The following is a 19,410-nucleotide window of genomic DNA, read 5'->3' as shown; positions in this document are numbered from 1 at the left end:
GCCACGGAACCCCCGTCACCCCTGCAGTCACTGGGGTGTCTCCCCTGTCCTCCAAGAGCCCACAGGGCACACGGGACTGCCACCTCCCCAAACACTGGGGTATTCCCACCCTCCCCCAGTAGCCCACAGGAGCCCCATTTTTCCAGCCACCGGGGTCCCCATGGAGCTACAGGACCTCTGTCTCCTCACGTATTGGGGGGGTCCCACTGTCCCCCAGGAGCCGCTGTTTCCCCAATCCCCGGGCTGTCCCTGGTCTGTCCCGTGCCCAGGACCCCGTTTCCCGGTGGATCCCCCAATCCCCGGTCTGTCCCGTGCCCAGGACCCCGTTTCCCGGTGGATCCCCCAATCCCCGGTCTGTCCCGTGCCCAGGACCCCGTTTCCCGGTGGATCCCCAATCCCCGGTCTGTCCCGTGCCCAGGACCCCGTTTCCCGGTGGATCCCCCAATCCCCGGTCTGTCCCGTGCCCAGGACCCCGTTTCCCGGTGGATCCCCAATCCCCGGTCTGTCCCGTGCCCAGGACCCCGTTTCCCGGTGGATCCCCCAATCCCCGGTCTGTCCCGTGCCCAGGACCCCGTTACCCGGTGGATCCCCCAACCCCCGGTCTGTCCCGTGCCCAGGACCCCGTTCCCCGGTGGATCCCCCAATCCCCGGTCTGTCCCGTGCCCAGGACCCCGTTTCCCGGTGGATCCGCAATCCCCGGTCTGTCCCGTGCCCAGGACCCCGTTTCCCGGTGGATCCCCCAATCCCCGGTCTGTCCCGTGCCCAGGACCCCGTTTCCCGGTGGATCCCCCAATCCCCGGTCTGTCCCGTGCCCAGGACCCCGTTTCCCGGTGGATCCCCCAATCCCCGGTCTGTCCCGTGCCCAGGACCCCGTTTCCCGGTGGATCCCCCAATCCCCGGTCTGTCCCGTGCCCAGGACCCCGTTTCCCGGTGGATCCCCAATCCCCGGTCTGTCCCGTGCCCAGGACCCCGTTTCCCGGTGGATCCCCCAATCCCCGGTCTGTCCCGTGCCCAGGACCCCGTTTCCCGGTGGATCCCCCAATCCCCGGTCTGTCCCGTGCCCAGGACCCCGTTTCCCGGTGGATCCCCCAATCCCCGGTCTGTCCCGTGCCCAGGACCCCGTTTCCCGGTGGATCCGCAATCCCCGGTCTGTCCCGTGCCCAGGACCCCGTTTCCCGGTGGATCCCCCAATCCCCGGTCTGTCCCGTGCCCAGGACCCCGTTTCCCGGTGGATCCCCAATCCCCGGGCTGTCCCCGCTGTCCCACGTGACCTCGCGGCCCCGCCCCTCGCGTCCCCCCGTGGTCTCGCGCCCGATTGGCCACAGCCCCGGGGGATGGAGCGTGACGTAACAGCGTGCTGAGGTCACGGCGCGCTGACGTCACGTCCCTGTCATGGCGCCCCGGCGTCCCGCCGAGCTGTACCGGGCGCCGTTCCCGCTGTACACCGTCCGCCTGCACGCGCGGCGGCCCCTCGCCATCACCGCCGGCGGCGGAGGCGCCGCCAAGACCGGCATCCGGAATGGCGTGGTGCGGCGGAGCGGGGACAGGGCTGTGCGGAGAGGGGGCGCGGGAGGCCGAGGGGCTCGGAAGGGCCCGGTGTCCGGGGGAGCGCTGAGCGCGGCGGGGCCCGAGGGCTTCGGGGTGTCCGGGCTGCGGGCGTGGGGCGCGGACAGGCCCGGCCCCCGGCCGGCCCGGCTCCCGGCGTGCCTGTCCCCGGGGAGCCCCCGCGCCGGGGCCGTGACCGGGCCGTCCCGCCCCGCAGCACTTCCTGCAGCTGGAGCAGATCGGGGGCCAGCTCAGCGCGTCGCTGCTGCACTGCCACGACACCGAAACCCGCGCCACCATGACCATGGCGCTGGCCGGGGATGTCATTGCGGCCGGGCAGGACAACAGCTGCCACATCCTGCGCTTCAGCCTGCAGGAGCCCGAGGGGCCGGCTACCGCCGGGAAAGACGGTGAGACATCGCTTCACCGCGTGTCGGTGAGAGGCGCTTGCCCCCGGAGCTGTGGTGTGCTGTCGGGATGGCCCTGAATTCCCCTCCTGCCTGCCCTGAATGCTGTGGGGAAGGCTGAAGGGAGTTTTGGAGATAAGGCACTCTGTGAAAACCTCATGCCCACCCTGGATCTCCCCTGTGCCTACCCTGAATCCCCCTCCCCTTGCCTGCCTTGGGTGCCATGGGGCAGGATGGCTTGGGGATGGGGCACTGCCTTGAGCCCCTGGCTGCCTGTCCTGAACCTTCTTCTCTGTGCTTGCCCTGGGTACCGTGGTGAGCTTTGGGGACGGGACACTGCCCTGGGGCTCCCTTGTGCCCCCCCTGCCCCTGGATGCTGTGGCCAGAGTGTGGGGGGCTGTGGGGTGCTTTGGGACCGGGGTACAGCTGTGGACTTCCCATGCTCGCCCTGGATCTTCCCTGTGCCTGCCCTGGGTCCTGGAGGGCAGGGCGTGGGGGTCCGGGTGTCTGTGGGGTGGCTTGGGGAGGAGCATTGCCCTGAACCCCTCCACCCCTGTCATGGACCTGCCCTGTGCCTGCCCGGGGTGCCACGTGGAGCTTTGGGGATTGGATGCTGTCCTGGAACCCCCCCAGTGCCTGTCCTGGGTGCCGTGGGGAGCTCTGGGGATGGAAGCCCCCCATGGCCTCGTGCCTGCCCTGAACCCTGTCGTGCCTGCCCGGGGTGCAGAGGGGCAGGGTGTGGGGAGCCGTGGGGCTGCGGAGCGTTTTGGGGAGGGGCTCTGCCTCGGACCCCCTGTGGCAGCCGTGTCCCACCCGCAGGCAGCGAGGAGAAGGGGGCGCGGCGGCGGCGAGGCCCTGCCGGGGGGGCACCGGGGAGCTCGCAGAGCCAGGCCCGCGAGGTGAGGGTGGAGAGCCTGCAGCGCGTGCGCACCGACTTCAGCCCCGACGCCCTGCAGAAGGCCGTGCGCTTCAGCGCCGACGGAGCCCTGCTCGCCACCGGCGGGGCTGACGGCTTCCTGCGCCTCTGGGAGGTGGGCACGGGCGGTGGGGGACACAGGGGGAACCAGGCTGGACAGCGGGGCCGGGGGGCACGGGGAAGTGAAGGTGGGCAGGTGAGAGCAGAGGTGAGCATGGGTGAGCCAGGGCAGACACAGGGAGCTGGGGGGCACGGGAAGCTGGGGGGACGTGGGGGAGCCAAGAAGGGGCATGGGGGAATGGATGGGGGCACAGTGGATTGAAGGCCAGACACAGGGCCGGGGGTGGGCAGGGGGAGCTGGGGACAGACACGGAAGAGCGGCGGCCGCCCTTGCGGTGCCGATGGCAGCACGCGTTGGGCAGGGACGGCTGATCGGCAGCACCTGCAGTTTCCTAACGCTGCTCCCCCCACACCTGCCCGGGACTGCGGCAGGGCCTGGCCCGTGCCCAGTGCCCACGCCAGCTCTGCCCCTGCAGTTCCCCAGCATGAAGAAGACGTTGGAGTTCAGAGCCCACGATGGGGAGATTGAGGACATCGCACTGGGCCCTGACAACAAGGTGGGTGTCAGGTGGCTCCCCAGGTCCCTGGCCCTGCAGGAGAGTGGTCTCAGACCCCTGTGCTGTGTGCAGCAGGTGGTGACGGCGGGGAGGGACTTCCAGTGCTGCGTGTGGCAGCAGGACCAGCTGGTGACGGGGCTGCGCTGGCACGAGAACCTGCCTGGCATCCCCGACAAGGCCTATCGCTATCAGGCCTGCCGGTGAGGGCTGGGGATGGGGCCGGGGGGCAGATCAGAGGGCTGGGCTTGGGGCACTGGGGCTGGGCTGGGGACAGGGCAGGGGCCTGGGGCTGGGGCCATGGTCTTCAGGGCTGGGTCACGGGGCAGAGAGTGGGGAGGGAGCAGTGGGAATGAGCCCCCCTGCCTGCTGCCCTGCCCTGTCGCTGTTCCTGCTGGGTGTGTGGGATGGGGTCTCTTTATCTCTGTTGAAAGCTGTACGGGGAGGGGGCTGGGGCCAGGTTTGGATTGGGAGAGAGGTGGTGCTGGAGGGCTCCATCCCATGTACCCCATATCCCCGTTGTGCCCCGTGGATCTCATGCCCCCTGGTGCCCCTCTCCCCTGCGGCAGGTTTGGGGCTGTGGAGGGCAGTGCCGGGGCTCTGCGGCTCTACACAGTGCAGGTGCCCCACAAGCGGGAGCGCCGCCCCCCGCCCTGCTACCTGACCAAGTGGGATGGGAAGAGCTTCCTGCCACTGCTGACGCGGCCCTGTGGCTCCGAGGTGGTCTCCTGCCTCTCCATCAGGTACCCCAGGGCCACTGGGTACGGGGTGGGGGCCATGGCAGCCCCCACTCACTACCCTCCCCTCATAGTGATTCGGGCACCTTCCTGGGGCTGGGCACAGTGACGGGCTCCGTGGCCATCCACATTGCCTTCTCACTGCAGGTGAGCTGGGGCAGGGGCGTGGGGCAGCCCCACTGGCCCCCAAACAGCCCCTCACCTCTTGTGTCCCCCCAGAGATTGTACTACGTGAAGGAGGCCCATGGCATTGTGGTGACTGACGTGGCCTTCATCCCCGAGAGCTGGCCCGGGCGGGAGCTGCTGGGGGGCCACGAGGCTGCCCTGCTCAGCGTGGCCGTGGACAGCCGCTGCAAGCTGCACCTGCTGCCCACCCGCCGTACGTCTGGGGACTGCCTGGGGGCTGCTGTGCCTCTGCTCCCTCCTCTGCCACGGGGGGCTGCAGCTCCCTCTCACCCTTCTCTGTCCCACAGGCTCCCTCCCTGTCTGGCTGCTGCTGCTGCTCTGTGCTGGGCTCATCGTGGCCACCATCTTGCTGCTGCAGCTCGCCTTCCCAGGCTTCCTGTAGCCCCCTGGCCTCCGGAGGGACCCCCAGCGATCCCCCAGCCTCCACCTACCCCACACAGACTGTGAAGGACATGAGGGACCACCCTTGGCCCCGCTGTCCCCGCTGGTGCTCGGGGAGCAGATTGGAGCCAGGGATCCACGCAGGGCGCTGTCCCTGTGGGACTGTGCTGGCAGCAGTGCAGGGCTGGCCCCGCGACAGGGGGGTCTTTGGGAGAAGAGGGTCCTGCTGGCCCCCGCCCTGCTGCTGCCATTAAACTGGAGCATGAAGGCAGTGTTGTCCTCGTGTGCTGGGAGAGCGGGCCGGGGGCTGAGGGCATCGCGCTCCGGGCCGTGTGTGCCCTCGGGGGCCGGTCTGTGCCCCCAGGGCCAGCGGGGCCCGTGTGTACCGGCACTCGGCGGTGCTGCTGGGGGGGTCGGTGCCGCTGGGCTGGCCCGGCTGTGCCCGGGACCATGAGGGGCTATGGGGGGGGTCTCACCTCCGGCACGGCTGTGACCGGGCGCCCATCCCTGGCCCCAGTTCAGAGGGGCCGGGTCCCGGTTACCCCCGGGGCGTCCTGCGTGGGGCTGGATCCCTGCTCCCCGCGGGCAGGGCAGTGCCGGGGCGGGCGGGGCCGCTCTGGCCCCGGTGGCAGGGCCGAGACGTGTCGGCTACGTGGCCCCGGGGCGGGGCGGGCGGCAGCGACACGCGAACGGGGCTGGGTGAGCGGGTACCGGGGGACACCGGCGGTGCCGGGTCGGGCGCGTGCTGGGTGAGCGGGTACCGGGGGAGCGCTGGGTGCGGCGCGCTCCGCGTTCCCCGCGCACCCTCCCACCCGTGCGAGCGCATCCCCGCCGTGCTGGAACCGGGGCAGCTCCCGGAGCCCCCGCCCCTCTCCCAGCGCCGGGTTCCCTCGGGCCTTCTCGCCGACCCCCGGCAGGGCCACCCCCGGCCCCGGTGTTCCCGTCCCGCCGCAGCCCGAGGTGGCGGGTGAGGAACCTGCCGGTGATGCTGATCCTGCTGCTGCTGCTGCTGCTGGGGCCGGCGGCCTGGGCCGCCCCCAGGGAGGGGACCAACAGGTATGGGGGGACACAGCTATGGAGGCAGTGGAACGGGGGGACACAGCTAAGGGAAGGCGGAGGTGTGGCGTTTCCATGGGTGCAGGGGCACAGGTGGACTACAAGACGGCCATGGGAGGGACTCCCAGGCTGCACAGTGAGGGATGGCACTCGTGGATCTGCAGGGGCCGCGGGTGGGGGGCGTCAGGCCGGCGTGGGCAGCCCCCCCAAGGATAACCCCCTGTCTTTTGGCCAGGCCTGAGCCCCCCGTGGCCACAATCGTGGATCCGTACCCTGACCCGCTGAGCCTGGAGTCACCTGCACTGCTGTGAGTCCCTGCCCTGGGGAGCACTGGGACCCCCAGCACGGCCCAGGGCCGTGCTTTGGGGCTGGGGGGACACAGTGGTGGGTGGAGGGCACGGACAGTGCCCAGCTGGCCGTGGGGCGAGCTGGGCCTTGAGGCAGGTGCAGAGCTTCCCAGCCCAGCCCTGCTCCCCCGCAGGCTGCTGCGGAGCGCAGTGCGGAGCCTGGGGCCACCGCAGCAGGACGTGGAGGCCATGACACGGGAGCAGGGTAAGGCCACCGGGGCGGGGATGGGGGGCTGAGGGGCTCGTGGGGCCAGGGACCCCAGCTCCACAGCACCCCATACCCCACAGCCCTGCTCTACCTCTTTGTGCTCCATGACCACGACCAAAGCAGGTGCCTGGATGGGCTGGAGCTGCTGCAGTTACTTGGCACGGTGCTGGCACAGGCTGGGGGGCAGCCAGACGCTGACATGGTGGGTCCCACAAGGATGGCTTCTCATGCCCCAGTGAGCCCCTGGGCAGGCCCTGATCCTGTTCCCCACCCCTGTAGGTGGCTGCACTGGTGGACCAAGCCCTGGCAACGCAGGACCTGAATGGGGATGGACTGCTGGACCCCTCTGAGCTGCTGGACCCCCCTGAGGCGCTCTTGCCTGGCCAGGACCAGGGACCCCCAGGACAGCCCCCCCTCGAGCAGCAGGCGGGGGCTGGGGCTGGGCCTGGGGGGGGCGCAGCGATGCCCAGGCAGGACCTGGAGTTGAGAAGCCCAGAACAGGCAGTCACTGAGGCTGGAGATCCCAAGGTGGAATCCCTCAGCGTGGAATCTCCCAATGCTGAGGCCTTGGAGGCAGAAGTCATCCCTGAGGCCAAAGCCCCCAGTACTGATGCCACAGAGGAAGAGGAAGCCCCTGAGGCTGAAGCCCCTGAGGAGCAGGCAGCCCCAGCCTGGAGGGACCATGGGGAGGGGTAGGCAGTGGGGACTGTGGGATGCAATGCCCTGACTGCTCCCTGCCCTCCTCAGGCCAGAGTGGCAGGGGGATGCCCCATGGCCATGCTGCTGGGCCCAAGGAGGGCTGGGGGCATGTGCTCCCCTCTGTCATGCATCGGATGAGGAATAGAGGCACTGCTGGTGACCGTGGCTGTGGTCAGTGCATCCCAGGGGCAGGGGGACCCCAGCCAGGGCAAGGGGGGCACAGCCAGGGGACACAGGAGGCAGTAGTGGCGCACGGGGGGTTTTACTGGGGGGTTGCTGGGTGCAGTGGAGATGTGGTGCGCCTGGGGGGTGCAGAGGTCTCCAGGCACAAGCTCAGACAATGCCATCGAAGCCCTGGATCCCACATTTCCTGCCCGCGATCTGGCAGCCGAAGGTGAGGGCGTCCTGCAGGGTCCTCCCTGGGGATGCGGCCCAGGATGAGATGTGGCCGTGCCGTGGCCATGCCAAACCGAACCACGGCCATATTGTGGCCATGCCATGGTTGTGGCCACGCCATGGCTGTGCCCACCTTCTGCGAGCGCAAAGATGACGGCGGCATTGAAGGTGTCCCCAGCCCCCAGTGTGTCCACGAGGGTCTCTGGGGGGAAGGCGTCCGAGTGCACCAGTTGCCCGTCGGGCCCCAAGGCATCAGCTCCCTCCTCAGCCCAGGCGCAGATCAGCGTGGCCCTGGGGGAGTGTGAGGTGGGTCTGGGGCACACCACGTGTCCCTCGGCCTCCCGGCCCCTCTCAGCTGCCCCCCTACCCTGGCTGGATGCGTCCCCGCAGTCCCTGCAGGGCCTCGGGGGCCGATAGGTACCCGAAGTGCTGGGCCAGGTCCTTGCTGATGAACACCTGCGGGAGAGGGGCTGGGGCGGGGGGCAGGCCCCGGTACCCCCAGCCAGGTGCGATTAGACCTGTGCCCTGGTGTCCCCAGACCCCAACTGTGCTCCCCAGACCCCACCTGCACCCCTAGATCCAAACCTCCCTCGCCTGCACCCCCCGAGACCTGACTCCCCCGAACCAGGACTCCCAAGTCCCGTTGGGCCGTGCCCCCCGCGGATCTGACTGCTCCCATCCTAACCTCGCCCCCTCCACCAGGACAGGAGATCAGGACAGGAGATCAGGACAGATAGGACAGATCAGGACAGGCGACCAGGACAGAAGATCAGGATAGGTGATCATGCCAGGTGACCAGGACAGGAGATCAGGACAGGCGACCAGGACAGGTGACCAGGACAGGCGATCCCGCCCCATCGCCCCGGCACTGGCCCGCACCACGTGTCCCCGCCCCATCAGCGGCAGCAGCTCCTCCCGCGGCTTCTCCACCTCCACCGAGATCCGGACCCGCCGCCCCGGCGCCGCCGCCCGGTTGTGCCGCTCCACCCGATCCAGCATCGCGCTCTGCTCCGCCGCGTTCCGGGCCTGCGGACACGGGCACGGCTCCGGCATCACCGGGGAAGTCCCGGGAGGCCCCTCGGCCCCGGGGATGCTCCCCCATCCGGGATGTCCCCCAGATTTCCTCCGGTCCCGAGGGATTTTCCCCAGCGTCAGGGATCCCCCAGATCCTAGAACCTGCTCGAGCCTCGGGCTCACCTCGAAGTGGATCCACTTGTATTGGGAAAGGTCGACCCGCTCGAAGTGGCGGGCTGTCAGGTCAGGCAGGTTCCTGTGGGACGGAGGCCAGGTGGGAGATGGGGACCCTCCGCCTGGCACTCGGCCGGGGCGAAGGGCAGTTCCAGGGGCCCTGGAGGGCCCCACGCGGCCGGGACAGAGGTTCGGAGGAGGCACTGCCCGAGTGAATCATTAATGATGGCACCCGGGACCCTGAGCTGGATTCGAAGGGCAGTGCAGCCGCGGCCAGCTTGGGGCCTGGGGGTCAGCCGTGCCCGACGGCCCCTGACCCTTTGGCTCGGCTGAAGGAGTCAAGTTATCCCCATGTGGCCCAGCCGGCTGTCCTGCGCTGTGGCTCTGCGGAGGGAGCGCCACCAGTCCCGGCAGCGGCACCGGAGGCGACAGGGCTGCAGGGACCATTGGCGGCGACAGGGTCCGCGCGATTACGGCGAGCCCCATCTGGCACTCGGTAGCCCCGGCAGGCAGCGGGAGGGACCCTTGAAAGCGAGCCGGCAGAGCCCAGCGCTGCCCGTGGGCAGCGGGCTCGGGGCTGCGGCCCTTACGTGTCGTGCAGGACGATGGTGCGGGAGCCGCTGGTGGCGTTGACGAGGCAGCAGGCGCAGGGCACATCTCCGCGGGGATGCCACGCCACGTGCGCCGTGTCCACACCCCGGCGCTGGAAATCCGCCGCGATGAAGCTTTGGGGGACAGAGAGCGGGGTGAGCGGCGCCACGGGGACGGCGGGCGCTGGTGGCGATGGCGGAGACGGGCGGACCACCGGGGAGCCACAGCCACGCCGTCGCGCCGAGGGTCGAGGCCGACGGCAGCAACGCGGAGGGGCCGATGAAGTGTCCGGGCGGGTGAGCCCGGTGCCCCGCCGGTGGGGGAGGCTCCGCACCCCACTTACTCGGCGGCGGGGCCGGGGGCTAGCGAGCCCATGAAGGCGCAGGGGGCTCCCAGCAGCGACAGCACCGTGCAGGAGTTGGAGGCGTTCCCGCCCCGCTGCCACCGCTGTGACAGGCACCTGCGGAGGGCGAGAAGCTGTGGTGGCCGCAGGGTCGGTTTGGGGGGCACCGGAGGAACCCCCCCCCGTTGCCGGTACCTGGTTTCAGAATCCTCGGCTGGGAAATCCTTCACGACGCTGATGATATCCAGGCACACCAGCCCCACACACATGATCCGCCGCTTCCCCGCCGCGCCGCCCGCCTCTGCCGCCATCCCGGGCCGCTGCGGTGCAGGACCGGGACCGGGGCTGACAACTGGACCGGGACCGGGACAGGGACAGAACCACACCGGGCACGGGCAATGTCTTGGCCCCGCCCCCTCGCGCGGCCGCCAATCAGAGCCCGCCGCCGCGCCGAGCCCACGGGGGGCGTGGTCACCGGACCCGACCTGGCCACGCCCCCGCCACGCCCCCCACAGAGCGCGCGCGGGACACACAGGGACACGGGGACGGGAACGCACGGACACGGACACACGGACACACGGACACACGGACACACGGACACACGGACACACGGACATGGACACACGGACATGGACACACGGACACACAGACACACGGACACACGGACATGGACACACGGACACACGGACACACGGACACACGGACATGGACACACGGACACACGGACACACGGACATGGACACACGGACATGGACACACGGACACACGGACACGGACACACGGACATGGACACACGGACATGGACACACGGACACACGGACACACGGACACACGGACACACGGACATGGACACACGGACATGGACACACGGACACACGGACACACGGACACACGGACACACGGACATGGACACACGGACATGGACACACGGACATGGACACACGGACACACGGACATGGACACACGGACATGGACACACGGACACACGGACACGGACACACGGACACACGGACACACGGACACACGGACATGGACACACGGACACACGGACACACGGACACACGGACACACGGACACACGGACACACGGACACACGGACACACGGACATGGACACACGGACACACGGACACACGGACACACGGACACACGGACACACGGACACACGGACATGGACACACGGACATGGACACACGGACACACGGACACACGGACATGGACACACGGACACACGGACACGGACACACGGACACACGGACACACGGACACACGGACACACGGACACACGGACATGGACACACGGACATGGACACACGGACATGGACACACGGACACACGGACACACGGACACACGGACATGGACACACGGACACACGGACACGGACACACGGACATGGACACACGGACATGGACACACGGACACACGGACACACGGACATGGACACACGGACACACGGACACGGACACACGGACACACGGACATGGACACACGGACATGGACACACGGACATGGACACACGGACACACGGACACACGGACATGGACACACGGACATGGACACACGGACACACGGACACGGACACACGGACACACGGACATGGACACACGGACACGGACACACGGACACACGGACATGGACACACGGACATGGACACACGGACACACGGACACACGGACACACGGACACACGGACATGGACACACGGACATGGACACACGGACACACGGACATGGACACACGGACATGGACACACGGACACACGGACATGGACACACGGACATGGACACACGGACACACGGACACACGGACAGAGGGACACACGGACACACGGACACACGGACACAGGGACACAGGGACACAGGGACACACGGACACACGGACACAGGGACACACGGACACACGGACACACGGACATGGACACACGGACACACGGACACACGGACACACGGACAGAGGGACACACGGACATGGACACACGGACACACGGACACATGGACACACGGACACACGGACACAGGGACACAGGGACACAGGGACACACGGACACAGGGACACAGGGACACACGGACACACGGACACACGGACATGGACACACGGACACACGGACACACGGACACACGGACACACGGACACACGGACACACGGACACACGGACAGAGGGACACACGGACATGGACACACGGACACACGGACACATGGACACACGGACACACGGACACAGGGACACAGGGACACAGGGACACACGGACACAGGGACACAGGGACACACGGACACACGGACACAGGGACACACGGACACGGGCACAGGGACACACGGACACACAGGGACATATGGATACATAGGGACACGGGGACACAGGGGCACACAGACATGAACACCGGCACCGGCACATGCCACCCCTCATGACACACGGACAGGGACACACGGACACGGCTGCTGAGCGCGTTCGGTGCCGGCAGCTCCGGGCTGGGAGTGGGGGGGGCTCCCGGACAGGGCCCGGAGCTGCCGGTCCCCGGCACGGGGAAGGGAGCGGGGCCCTGTGGCCGGGCAAGGGACACTCGGAGACTGCAGGACAGGAGGACTCCGGGCTCTCCTGAACCCACAATGGGAGGGGGTAAGAGCCCAGAGGGTCCTGTCTTTGGGGCTCCTCCTTGGAGGCACCAGCTCGGGCTGTTAGTTTGTTATTTAATTAATGAACCATGATTAAATTATTCTAAGGGCTGAGGGCCCAGCCGGGGAGGGCGGCTGCTCTGGCTCGGAAGGGTGGGGGGTGCAGCTGCAAGGACGCTTTGGTCCCAGCTCAGGTGGGGCAGGTGTGGCTGCCCGAGCAGCTCCGGGATGCTCCGACAGGAAAGTGTCCTCAGCAGTTTGGTGGCCCAGGTGTGACCCTGGGCCATCCCCTTCAGAGCCTCCCTGCTCCAAACCCCCACCTGCCAGCACTGGGTCAGCTCACCTTGGTCTTCGGAGCAAGGAGGAGCCAAAAGTGAGTGCTAAAATTCCTGGAGCAGATTCAATGTCAGAGATCAGGATCTGTGATTAAATCGCTCCAAGTCTCTCAGTCCGTCTGTGGGTGCAGCATTTTGTGCAGTCTGGGAAATTCCTGCGTTGGTTTGAGTGTGAATGCGTGGCCTGGGCAGCCTGAGGGGAAATTGGGGCACCTGGGATCTCATCCAAGGTGTGCAGGGGACTGAAAAAGGGGCACGGGAGGGTTTGGAGTCTCGCCAGGCATGGAGGCATCTGGGCTCCCTCGTGAGGTGCACTGGAGGCTGAAGTTAAAGGGGCTTTTTTACTGTTTTTTGTACATCCAGCACAGCAAGGGGACGCTCTTGGCCAAAGTTGTGCAATTTGGAACATTGGGGATGATTTGAGGCTTCACTGCCCTGGGAGAGAGAGAAAAGGTTGATGGCAGAGTCATTGAAGCGTTTTAGAAGACTGAGAAATTGTGTGAAGTCCTGGGCTCTATCGTGTGCCACAGACAGAGTTTAATGTCTGGAATTCCCTTCAGGCACTTTGAGAGTTTCTTTCACAGCTACCAAAGAGGTGCCCAGACACCGTGAGTGGAGCACAGACACACACACAGAGCAGGTGATCGCTCTGGGCTCAGTTATGGGATCGCCTCAAGAAGAGGAATTCAGGGAGATCTGCATCCACAGGGATCTCATCTCCAGCCTGTGCTGTTTGTGCCTGGCTGGATGGGCTGTCGGGGTGTAAAGCTCAAATCCTGCACCAGGAGCAGGTTCTTCAGAGGGCAAATGTCAGCTGAAATGCTGCTTTCATTTGGTATCTGTATAAGGTTCCTGTGTAGTGGTGCTTGTAATGGTTGTTATTCTGTGTGTGTTTCTAAAAACTTTCTAAAAGTACATTTTCCTACATGTAAATTTCTATTAGGTGAGAGGATAGCAAATGTGCACGTAATATTTGCAGACTTTTTCCAGAATGAGGAGAACTTGCGGTTGTTCTTGAGGAATTGGTGTTTTCTGTCCATAACTGAAGGCATCACCTGCGCCTGGTTTGCTGCACTGGAACAGCAACAGGAAACTTTGAATTTTAAAATTAATGTTATTTGTATTAACTTGGGGCAAACTCTTGCACTTTCTTCCAGGAGGATGATCCACAGAGTCCTCCCTGAGCAGGAAAGGGGTTCTGGTGCCTGATGATTTGTATGGCCCCCTCATGGGGGAGGGAAGGAAGTCCTTTGATACCAAAAAAATAAAAAAGTAAATGAGAAAATGCTTTTAAAGTTCTGCTGTAGTTTTCTGGTAGTTGAAGGTACAACCCCTTGAATCTGCAGAGAATTTTGGCTCTTAGTAGACTGGTACGAAAGGTATGAAATTCCTGTGGGCTCTGAGGAGTTGGCTCCTGTTTATCCTCAGCAAATGGGGCTGAGGTGGCAGTGCCTGGACGTGGTGCCCTGTGACCAGGGAACAGCTGCATCTCCCTCCAAACCTCAGCTGCGCCAAAAGAAAAGGCAAATATTTAGGTTTCATTCTGGAGAAGGGCAGTGAATGACAGATCCAGAGAGAACGCAGTGAAGCTCCCGTGTCCCGTCATGAAAAGTACACAGGAGGGGTGGGATTGTGTTGGCCGTGGATCCCTGGGCTGGAAGAACTGACGGAACCTCTGAGAGAGGCAGCCAAGGGGTAAGAGACAGAATCACTCGTGGAGAGGTTCCACAGGAATGAGGGCCCAGGGGTGGTGGCCACAGGTGGCTCCAGGAGCAGCCTGTGCTCAGACAGGAGCCAAGTCTGGCAGTCCCTGGGTCTGAGAGGGATCGCTCAGCAGGAGAAGAGAGATGGGGGGAAAGGTTGGAGGCAACTCAAAATGGTGATGGACAATGGACAACTGGGGCAAAGCCAATTCTGCCAAGGAATATTTAGTTGTTTATACTGCCAAAAAAAGAAAATAAATCACGAAAGGCTGCCCAACTTGCCAGAAGTTCTCGATTTTCAGCCTGAGCTTGGAGTCAGAGGGAAGCCTGGGGCTGTTTCCCCTTCCAGCAGTGTAGCAGGATGCTGTGCTCTGGTCAGTGAGCTCACCTGGAGACATGAGACCGGCAGTCATACGATTTCACGCTGTAAAAGTCCACTCCAGCCTCAGATGGAAGGTTCTCCTAACATATTCCTTCTTGGAGCTTTCCTCCCGTGAGAAGCAGACACCTCCAAGGATACTCCTCAGGTATTTAAGAGAAATGCCTGAGGCCCACCCAGAGTGGTGAGTTACATCAATCTCTGCTTAATAATTGTTTCTTTTTGCTTGCTTTGGTGTAATTGCTTTAATACAATTGCTTTGATATAGTGCACTGTACTACACACTACTAAGCAGTTTTGGCTTCTTTATTGTGTAGTAAACACTTCTGATTAAGATCTTTCATCTAATCACTTGTCATAATAAATCATTCATTTTACAGAAATATAGCTGCTTTGTAATCTTTGATCCCATGGGACAAAATTACTTAAACTGTTGAGAATCTGAGGCTAAGACTGGCTCCAGCCTCGCCAGGGCTCCTCTCTGAGAAGGAATTTAGAGAGCTGGGGGTCCTCTCCTTGTGACTCAGCCGCAGGGCTTCTCTCACAAACCTTGTGTGAAGCTCCCACTGCCACCCACGGCCGTGCAGAGACTCTGGGAAGTGGCACCTGTGCTGGGAACCAGCGTTCCCTGGTGACAGTGGAGCAGAGATCCCACTGGGCAGAGCCTTTCCAACAAGAGGGGCTGGCACGGGAGGAGCAGGGAAAGCCTGGCTAAAGGAAGGGTTCCACAGTCAGCGGAATCAGACACAGGCGTTGTTTCACAGGGATGGGAACTGATGAGCTGTGTAAGTCTGTGGGGACAGGAAGGCTCTTCAGGAAGCCTCTTGGCTATGCCAGGACCTGGATTCCCAGCTGGGAGCAGCCTGTTGGATGGACACTGCCTGACCCAGCATGTTAACAAGTAGGGAATGATCAGGTAGTTGGTATTAAATGACTTTTGAGAATCCTTTGTGATTTAAAATCGATGATAATTTCTGCCCTATCACAATCCTGTCGCTTTGATTCTGTTTGGTGTTTGCAATAATGCTGTGGAGACAGCAGGAGCCAGTGGCCCCCAGACTTCCCCGTGCTCAGGCTGGGAGGGGCAGGAGCCCAGGGGTTCCTTTGTTCTGGGTCCCTTCTCAGAGCCACCAGCTCGGGCCAGTATTTCGTTACTCGTTATTGCACCAAGAGGAAATCGTTTTAAGGACTGGGACATCTGAGACTCTGTGATGGGAAACCTGGGACTGAGCTGGTGAGGGGAACTGGTCTGACTGGGGGAACGTGGAGATGCAAGTGCCAGAGTGGCTCCAGGATGCTCAGACAGGGAATTCCTTTAACATGGACACAGACAGACACACACACACGGACATATGGACATGCACACACAGCATGGGCCCCTTCAGGTGCCTGGAGCATCCTGTTCTAGTGGGAGGTGTTCCTGCCCACGGCAGCGGGTGAAACGAGACGAGCTTTGAGGTCCCTTCCCACCCAAACCCTTCTGCCATTCCATAAAATCCCCAGGGGTTTCTTTGTCTGGGTCCCTCTTCTGAGGCACGAGATGCTGTGATTGATCTGTGCCACTGACTCTGACGGGAATGAGAGCCCAGTGCCAGAGCTTCCCTAAGTACCCCCCATGACAGGACTCCCTGTGAGGCTGCCCAGGCACAAGTGTCTCCCAATTTCGATTTAGAGGAGGAAAAGGGCTGTTCCCTCTCTTGGAGCTGTGCTGGTGTCAGTGTTTGGGGCATTTTCTCTGCAGTTGCCATCATGGTGCCTCTGGACACAGGAGTGAGACTCTGGATGTCTTGGAATTGCAGCTCTGGAAATGCCCAACACCAGCTCCCTCCATTCCCCACCCTGAGCTGAGGTCAGGGGGGTTCTGTTCCTGAGGTCAGGGCTGATCCCTGTGCTGGGGGTGGCTGGTTCCTGGGTGTGAGTGATGGTTTAGTTTCCCTTGACCCCTCTGTTCCAATTCTGCCCCAGCAGTGACAATGCCAGGTGTTAATGATGCTGAAGTGGGACATCCCTGCAGACCTGGGCTCCCTCCCATCCTCAGGCACATGTTATCCCCGACTAATTATCAGGGATAATTAGGACCCCTCTAACTTGCCAGGTTATCTGCAGATGCATCAGATCCATCTCAGATCTTCCCCTCCTCAGTGGGTTCATTGTGCGTCTCACTTTCTGGAAAGCATTCCTGGGTAATGAAGGTTCAGGGATAATGGATAAAGGATGATCTTCCTCAGCTGCCTCAGCCCCATCCTACTCTGCCAGAAGGAGCCTGCAGCACCCCACAGCCCTGCTCTGCAGGGGGATCAACCCTCCAGTAGCCATGGAAATGATCCAGGTTGGAGCAGGCAGGTCAGAACAGCCCCAAGGGACTGGAAGGGTGCAGAGTCCAGAGCACAGGAAGCAGCTGAGGGAGCTGGGAAGGGGCTGGAGCATGTCCAGGGCAGGGAACGGAGCTGGGAAGGGGCTGGAGCCCCAGGAGAGGCTGAGGGAGCTGGGAAGGGGCTGGAGCGTGTCCAGGGCAGGGAACGGAGCTGGGAAGGGGCTGGAGCATGTCCAGGGCAGGGAACGGAGCTGGGAAGGGGCTGGAGCATGTCCAGGGCAGGGAACGGAGCTGGGAAAGGGCTGGAACGTGTCCAGGGCAGGGAACGGAGCTGGGAAGGGGCTGGAGCCCCAGGAGAGGCTGAGGGAGCTGGGAAAGGGGCTCAGCCTGGAGAAAAGGAGGCTCCGGGGGGACCTTGTGGCTCTGCACAAGTCCCTGCCAGGAGGGGACAGCCAGGAGGGCTCGGGCTCTGCTCCCAGGGAACAGGGACAGGACAAGGGGAAATGGCCTCAGGCTGGGCCAGAGCAGGCTCATTGGGAGCTGGATATTTGGAATAATTCCTTCATGGAAAGGGCTCTGCAGCCCTGGCACAGCTGCCCAGGGCAGGGGTGGAGTCCCCATCCCCAGGGGAATTTAAAAGCCCTGTGGTTGTGGCACTTGGGGACACAGGACAGGGGTGGCCTTGGCAGTGCTGGGGAAATGGTCAGGAATACTCAATGGTGTCAGGGAGCTTTTCCAGTCTTAACAATTCCGTGATTCTAGGAGTTGCAGGAAGACTCACACCCATTTTCCTTATAAAACTCTCTTCTCATGGCTAGAAGGACAATGATCCTTCTAAGATTGGTAAATCTTAGAAAGTCACCAGCAGGAATTTCTCCTTCCCTTTGGTCCCCATGGACAGTGAGGGGCCCGAGCCGTCATCGCTCAGGGACGATTCCAGGATGGGACAGAGAATCCTGCAAATGGACACAGTGGAGGGACAATACAGAAGTCTGAGCCCTTCTTAGTTTTCAATTCCCTCCTCTGCAAGAATTACTGTTGTGGCTCTGGATCTCCAGCTTCTGCTGACAATGGGAATGCCATCCCAGAGAAACAATTTCCCAAAGATTCTGCTCACGTTGGGATTTGCTGCCCCAGAGCAGGACAGAATGAGAACCCGGCTGGGCAATGCCAGAATGGCTGGCTGTGAGCAGGGATCCCATTGATCTGAAAGTTAAACTGATAAAAGTGGGTCCAGAGGAGGCCGTGGGGCTCCTCCAAGGGCTGAAACTCCTCTGCTCTGGAGCCAGGCTGGGAGAGCTGGGAATGTCCAGCCTAGAGAAGGATCCAGGGAGAGCTCAGAGCCCCTTGCAGGGCCCAAAGGGGCTCCAGGAGAGCTGGAGAGGGACTGGGGACAAGGCCTGGAGGGCCAGGAGCCAGGGAATGGCTGCCAGTGCCAGAGGGCAGGGCTGGATGGGATTTGGGGCAGGAATTGTTCCCTGGCAGGGTGGGCAGGCCCTGGCACAGGGTGCCCAGAGCAGCTGGGGCTGCCCCTGGATCCCTGGCAGTGCCCAAGGCCAGGCTGGACACTGGGACAGGGGGAGGTGTCCCTGCCCATGGAACTGGGTGCCACTGGATGGTCTTGAAGGTCTCTTTTCACTGAAACCATCCTGAGATTTGATGATATTTTCTCACACATCACCAGCAGTGGAGCTGCGTTAACAGAACGGCCTCACACTGATCCTCTCGCACACCAACCCCTCAATGAACTGTTAAAGAATCCAGACAGACAGACAGACAATGCCACTGGTGCTCACCTGACAATGGCACTGATGCCAAGAGCACCTGAGGACAAAAGGCTGCGTCCCAACCCCACCATTAAGGATCTCCCACAAGAGCTTGGGCACAGACTGGGGCTGGACACCCCCCTCTGCCTGGCCCCAAATCCTGATCTTTCTGCACCAAAGGATGTGCACAGGAGCCATGACCAAAAGCACTGAAATCTCTAAGGAGGTGCCAGTGCCCCAGACCCAACCTGGAGCCCGTCCTTCCATCGATGGCCCTGGGACCTCCCCCACCACCGTCCCTCCCCCTGCAGGGCACAGTGGTGGGCACAGCACCCCTGGCAGGCCAGGCCAGAGCCCTGAAGTGGAAGAACGGGGGTACCCACGGCCGTCCCGACGGCAGGGGATGAATTCAGGTGGATTCAGCAGCGACACGGGGCCCGCCCCGGGCAGGTACCACCCATTACCCCACAGCGCCAGCCCCCCATAGCACACCCATCACCCTGGGGGCCGGGAGCGCTGCAGGGTCCCCCAGCACAGCAAGACATGACTCCAGCACCTGGAGGGCCCCAGCACCTCCCAGTCCCCCGGGAACCCGAGTCCATCCCAGTCACACCACAACCAAAACAGCTGGAAACCCCCTTCACCCCAACCCCGCCCTGCTGGGCCCAGGGTGACACTGCTGGGGCCACG

The 19,410-nt window shown here is 63.4% G+C and overlaps 3 protein-coding genes across 6 annotated transcripts; 2 read left to right on the top strand and 1 right to left on the bottom strand.

Moving 5' to 3' along the window:
- Positions 1-1,384: 1,384 nt before the first annotated feature.
- Positions 1,385-5,057, top strand: PREB (prolactin regulatory element binding). Of its 2 annotated transcripts, none has more exons than XM_005532725.3 (9): positions 1,385-1,527; positions 1,763-1,955; positions 2,772-2,983; positions 3,405-3,485; positions 3,561-3,685; positions 4,052-4,225; positions 4,294-4,366; positions 4,439-4,598; positions 4,693-5,057. In XM_005532725.3, the coding sequence occupies exons 1-9, from the start codon at positions 1,393-1,395 to the stop codon at positions 4,785-4,787; spliced, it is 1,248 nt and encodes a 415-aa protein (XP_005532782.1). In that variant the 5' UTR covers positions 1,385-1,392; the 3' UTR covers positions 4,788-5,057. The 2 variants fall into 2 exon arrangements, with proteins under 2 accessions (XP_005532782.1, XP_087909132.1); XM_088053006.1 differs by having other exon boundaries at positions 3,558-3,685.
- A 456-nt stretch (positions 5,058-5,513) lies between these two features.
- On the top strand, positions 5,514-7,238 carry CGREF1 (cell growth regulator with EF-hand domain 1). Of its 2 annotated transcripts, XM_014261290.2 has the most exons (5): positions 5,514-5,842; positions 6,078-6,149; positions 6,324-6,394; positions 6,478-6,599; positions 6,677-7,238. In XM_014261290.2, exons 1-5 carry the CDS (start codon positions 5,772-5,774, stop codon positions 7,091-7,093), a joined length of 753 nt encoding a protein of 250 aa, XP_014116765.2. In that variant the 5' UTR covers positions 5,514-5,771; the 3' UTR covers positions 7,094-7,238. The 2 variants fall into 2 exon arrangements, with proteins under 2 accessions (XP_014116765.2, XP_087909541.1); XM_088053415.1 differs by lacking the exon at positions 5,514-5,842 and having other exon boundaries at positions 5,908-6,149.
- Positions 7,239-7,342: 104 nt separating this feature from the next.
- KHK (ketohexokinase) lies at positions 7,343-9,985 on the bottom strand. 2 transcript variants are annotated; one of them, XM_014261289.2, is made up of 8 exons: positions 9,810-9,985; positions 9,615-9,731; positions 9,271-9,405; positions 8,690-8,762; positions 8,423-8,518; positions 7,860-7,948; positions 7,626-7,783; positions 7,343-7,515 (listed from the first exon to the last, which is right to left on the bottom strand). In XM_014261289.2, exons 1-8 carry the CDS (start codon positions 9,923-9,925, stop codon positions 7,430-7,432), a joined length of 870 nt encoding a protein of 289 aa, XP_014116764.2. In that variant the 5' UTR covers positions 9,926-9,985; the 3' UTR covers positions 7,343-7,429. The 2 variants fall into 2 exon arrangements, with proteins under 2 accessions (XP_014116764.2, XP_005532781.2); XM_005532724.3 differs by having other exon boundaries at positions 8,372-8,518; positions 9,810-9,983.
- Positions 9,986-19,410: the final 9,425 nt, after the last annotated feature.

This window comes from Pseudopodoces humilis, chromosome 3 (assembly GCF_049639895.1).
Source record: "Pseudopodoces humilis isolate 2021_Gansu_Grassland_sample_001 chromosome 3, ASM4963989v1, whole genome shotgun sequence".
NCBI classification, from domain to species: domain Eukaryota; kingdom Metazoa; phylum Chordata; class Aves; order Passeriformes; family Paridae; genus Pseudopodoces; species Pseudopodoces humilis.
Note: the sequence above shows the minus strand (reverse complement) of the source record. Positions and strands in the feature narration are given on the sequence as shown.

Bases quoted from the DNA above. Each gene is read 5' to 3' on its own strand.
- PREB (XM_088053006.1), top strand. From the start codon at position 1,393: ATGGCGCCCCGGCGTCCCGCCGAGCTGTACCGGGCGCCGTTCCCGCTG. The intron at 1,956-2,771 runs GTGAGACATCGC...TCCCACCCGCAG, and splicing joins GGCTACCGCCGGGAAAGACG to GCAGCGAGGAGAAGGGGGCG. The intron at 3,486-3,557 runs GTGGGTGTCAGG...TGCTGTGTGCAG, and splicing joins CACTGGGCCCTGACAACAAG to CAGGTGGTGACGGCGGGGAG.
- KHK (XM_005532724.3), bottom strand. From the start codon at position 9,925: ATGGCGGCAGAGGCGGGCGGCGCGGCGGGGAAGCGGCGGATCATGTGT. The intron at 9,406-9,614 runs GTAAGTGGGGTG...TGTCCCCCAAAG, and splicing joins GCCCCCGGCCCCGCCGCCGA to CTTCATCGCGGCGGATTTCC. The intron at 8,519-8,689 runs GTGAGCCCGAGG...CCGTGTCCGCAG, and splicing joins ACAAGTGGATCCACTTCGAG to GCCCGGAACGCGGCGGAGCA.
- CGREF1 (XM_088053415.1), top strand. From the start codon at position 5,986: ATGGCACTCGTGGATCTGCAGGGGCCGCGGGTGGGGGGCGTCAGGCCG. The intron at 6,150-6,323 runs GTGAGTCCCTGC...GCTCCCCCGCAG, and splicing joins CTGGAGTCACCTGCACTGCT to GCTGCTGCGGAGCGCAGTGC. The intron at 6,395-6,477 runs GTAAGGCCACCG...CATACCCCACAG, and splicing joins GGCCATGACACGGGAGCAGG to CCCTGCTCTACCTCTTTGTG.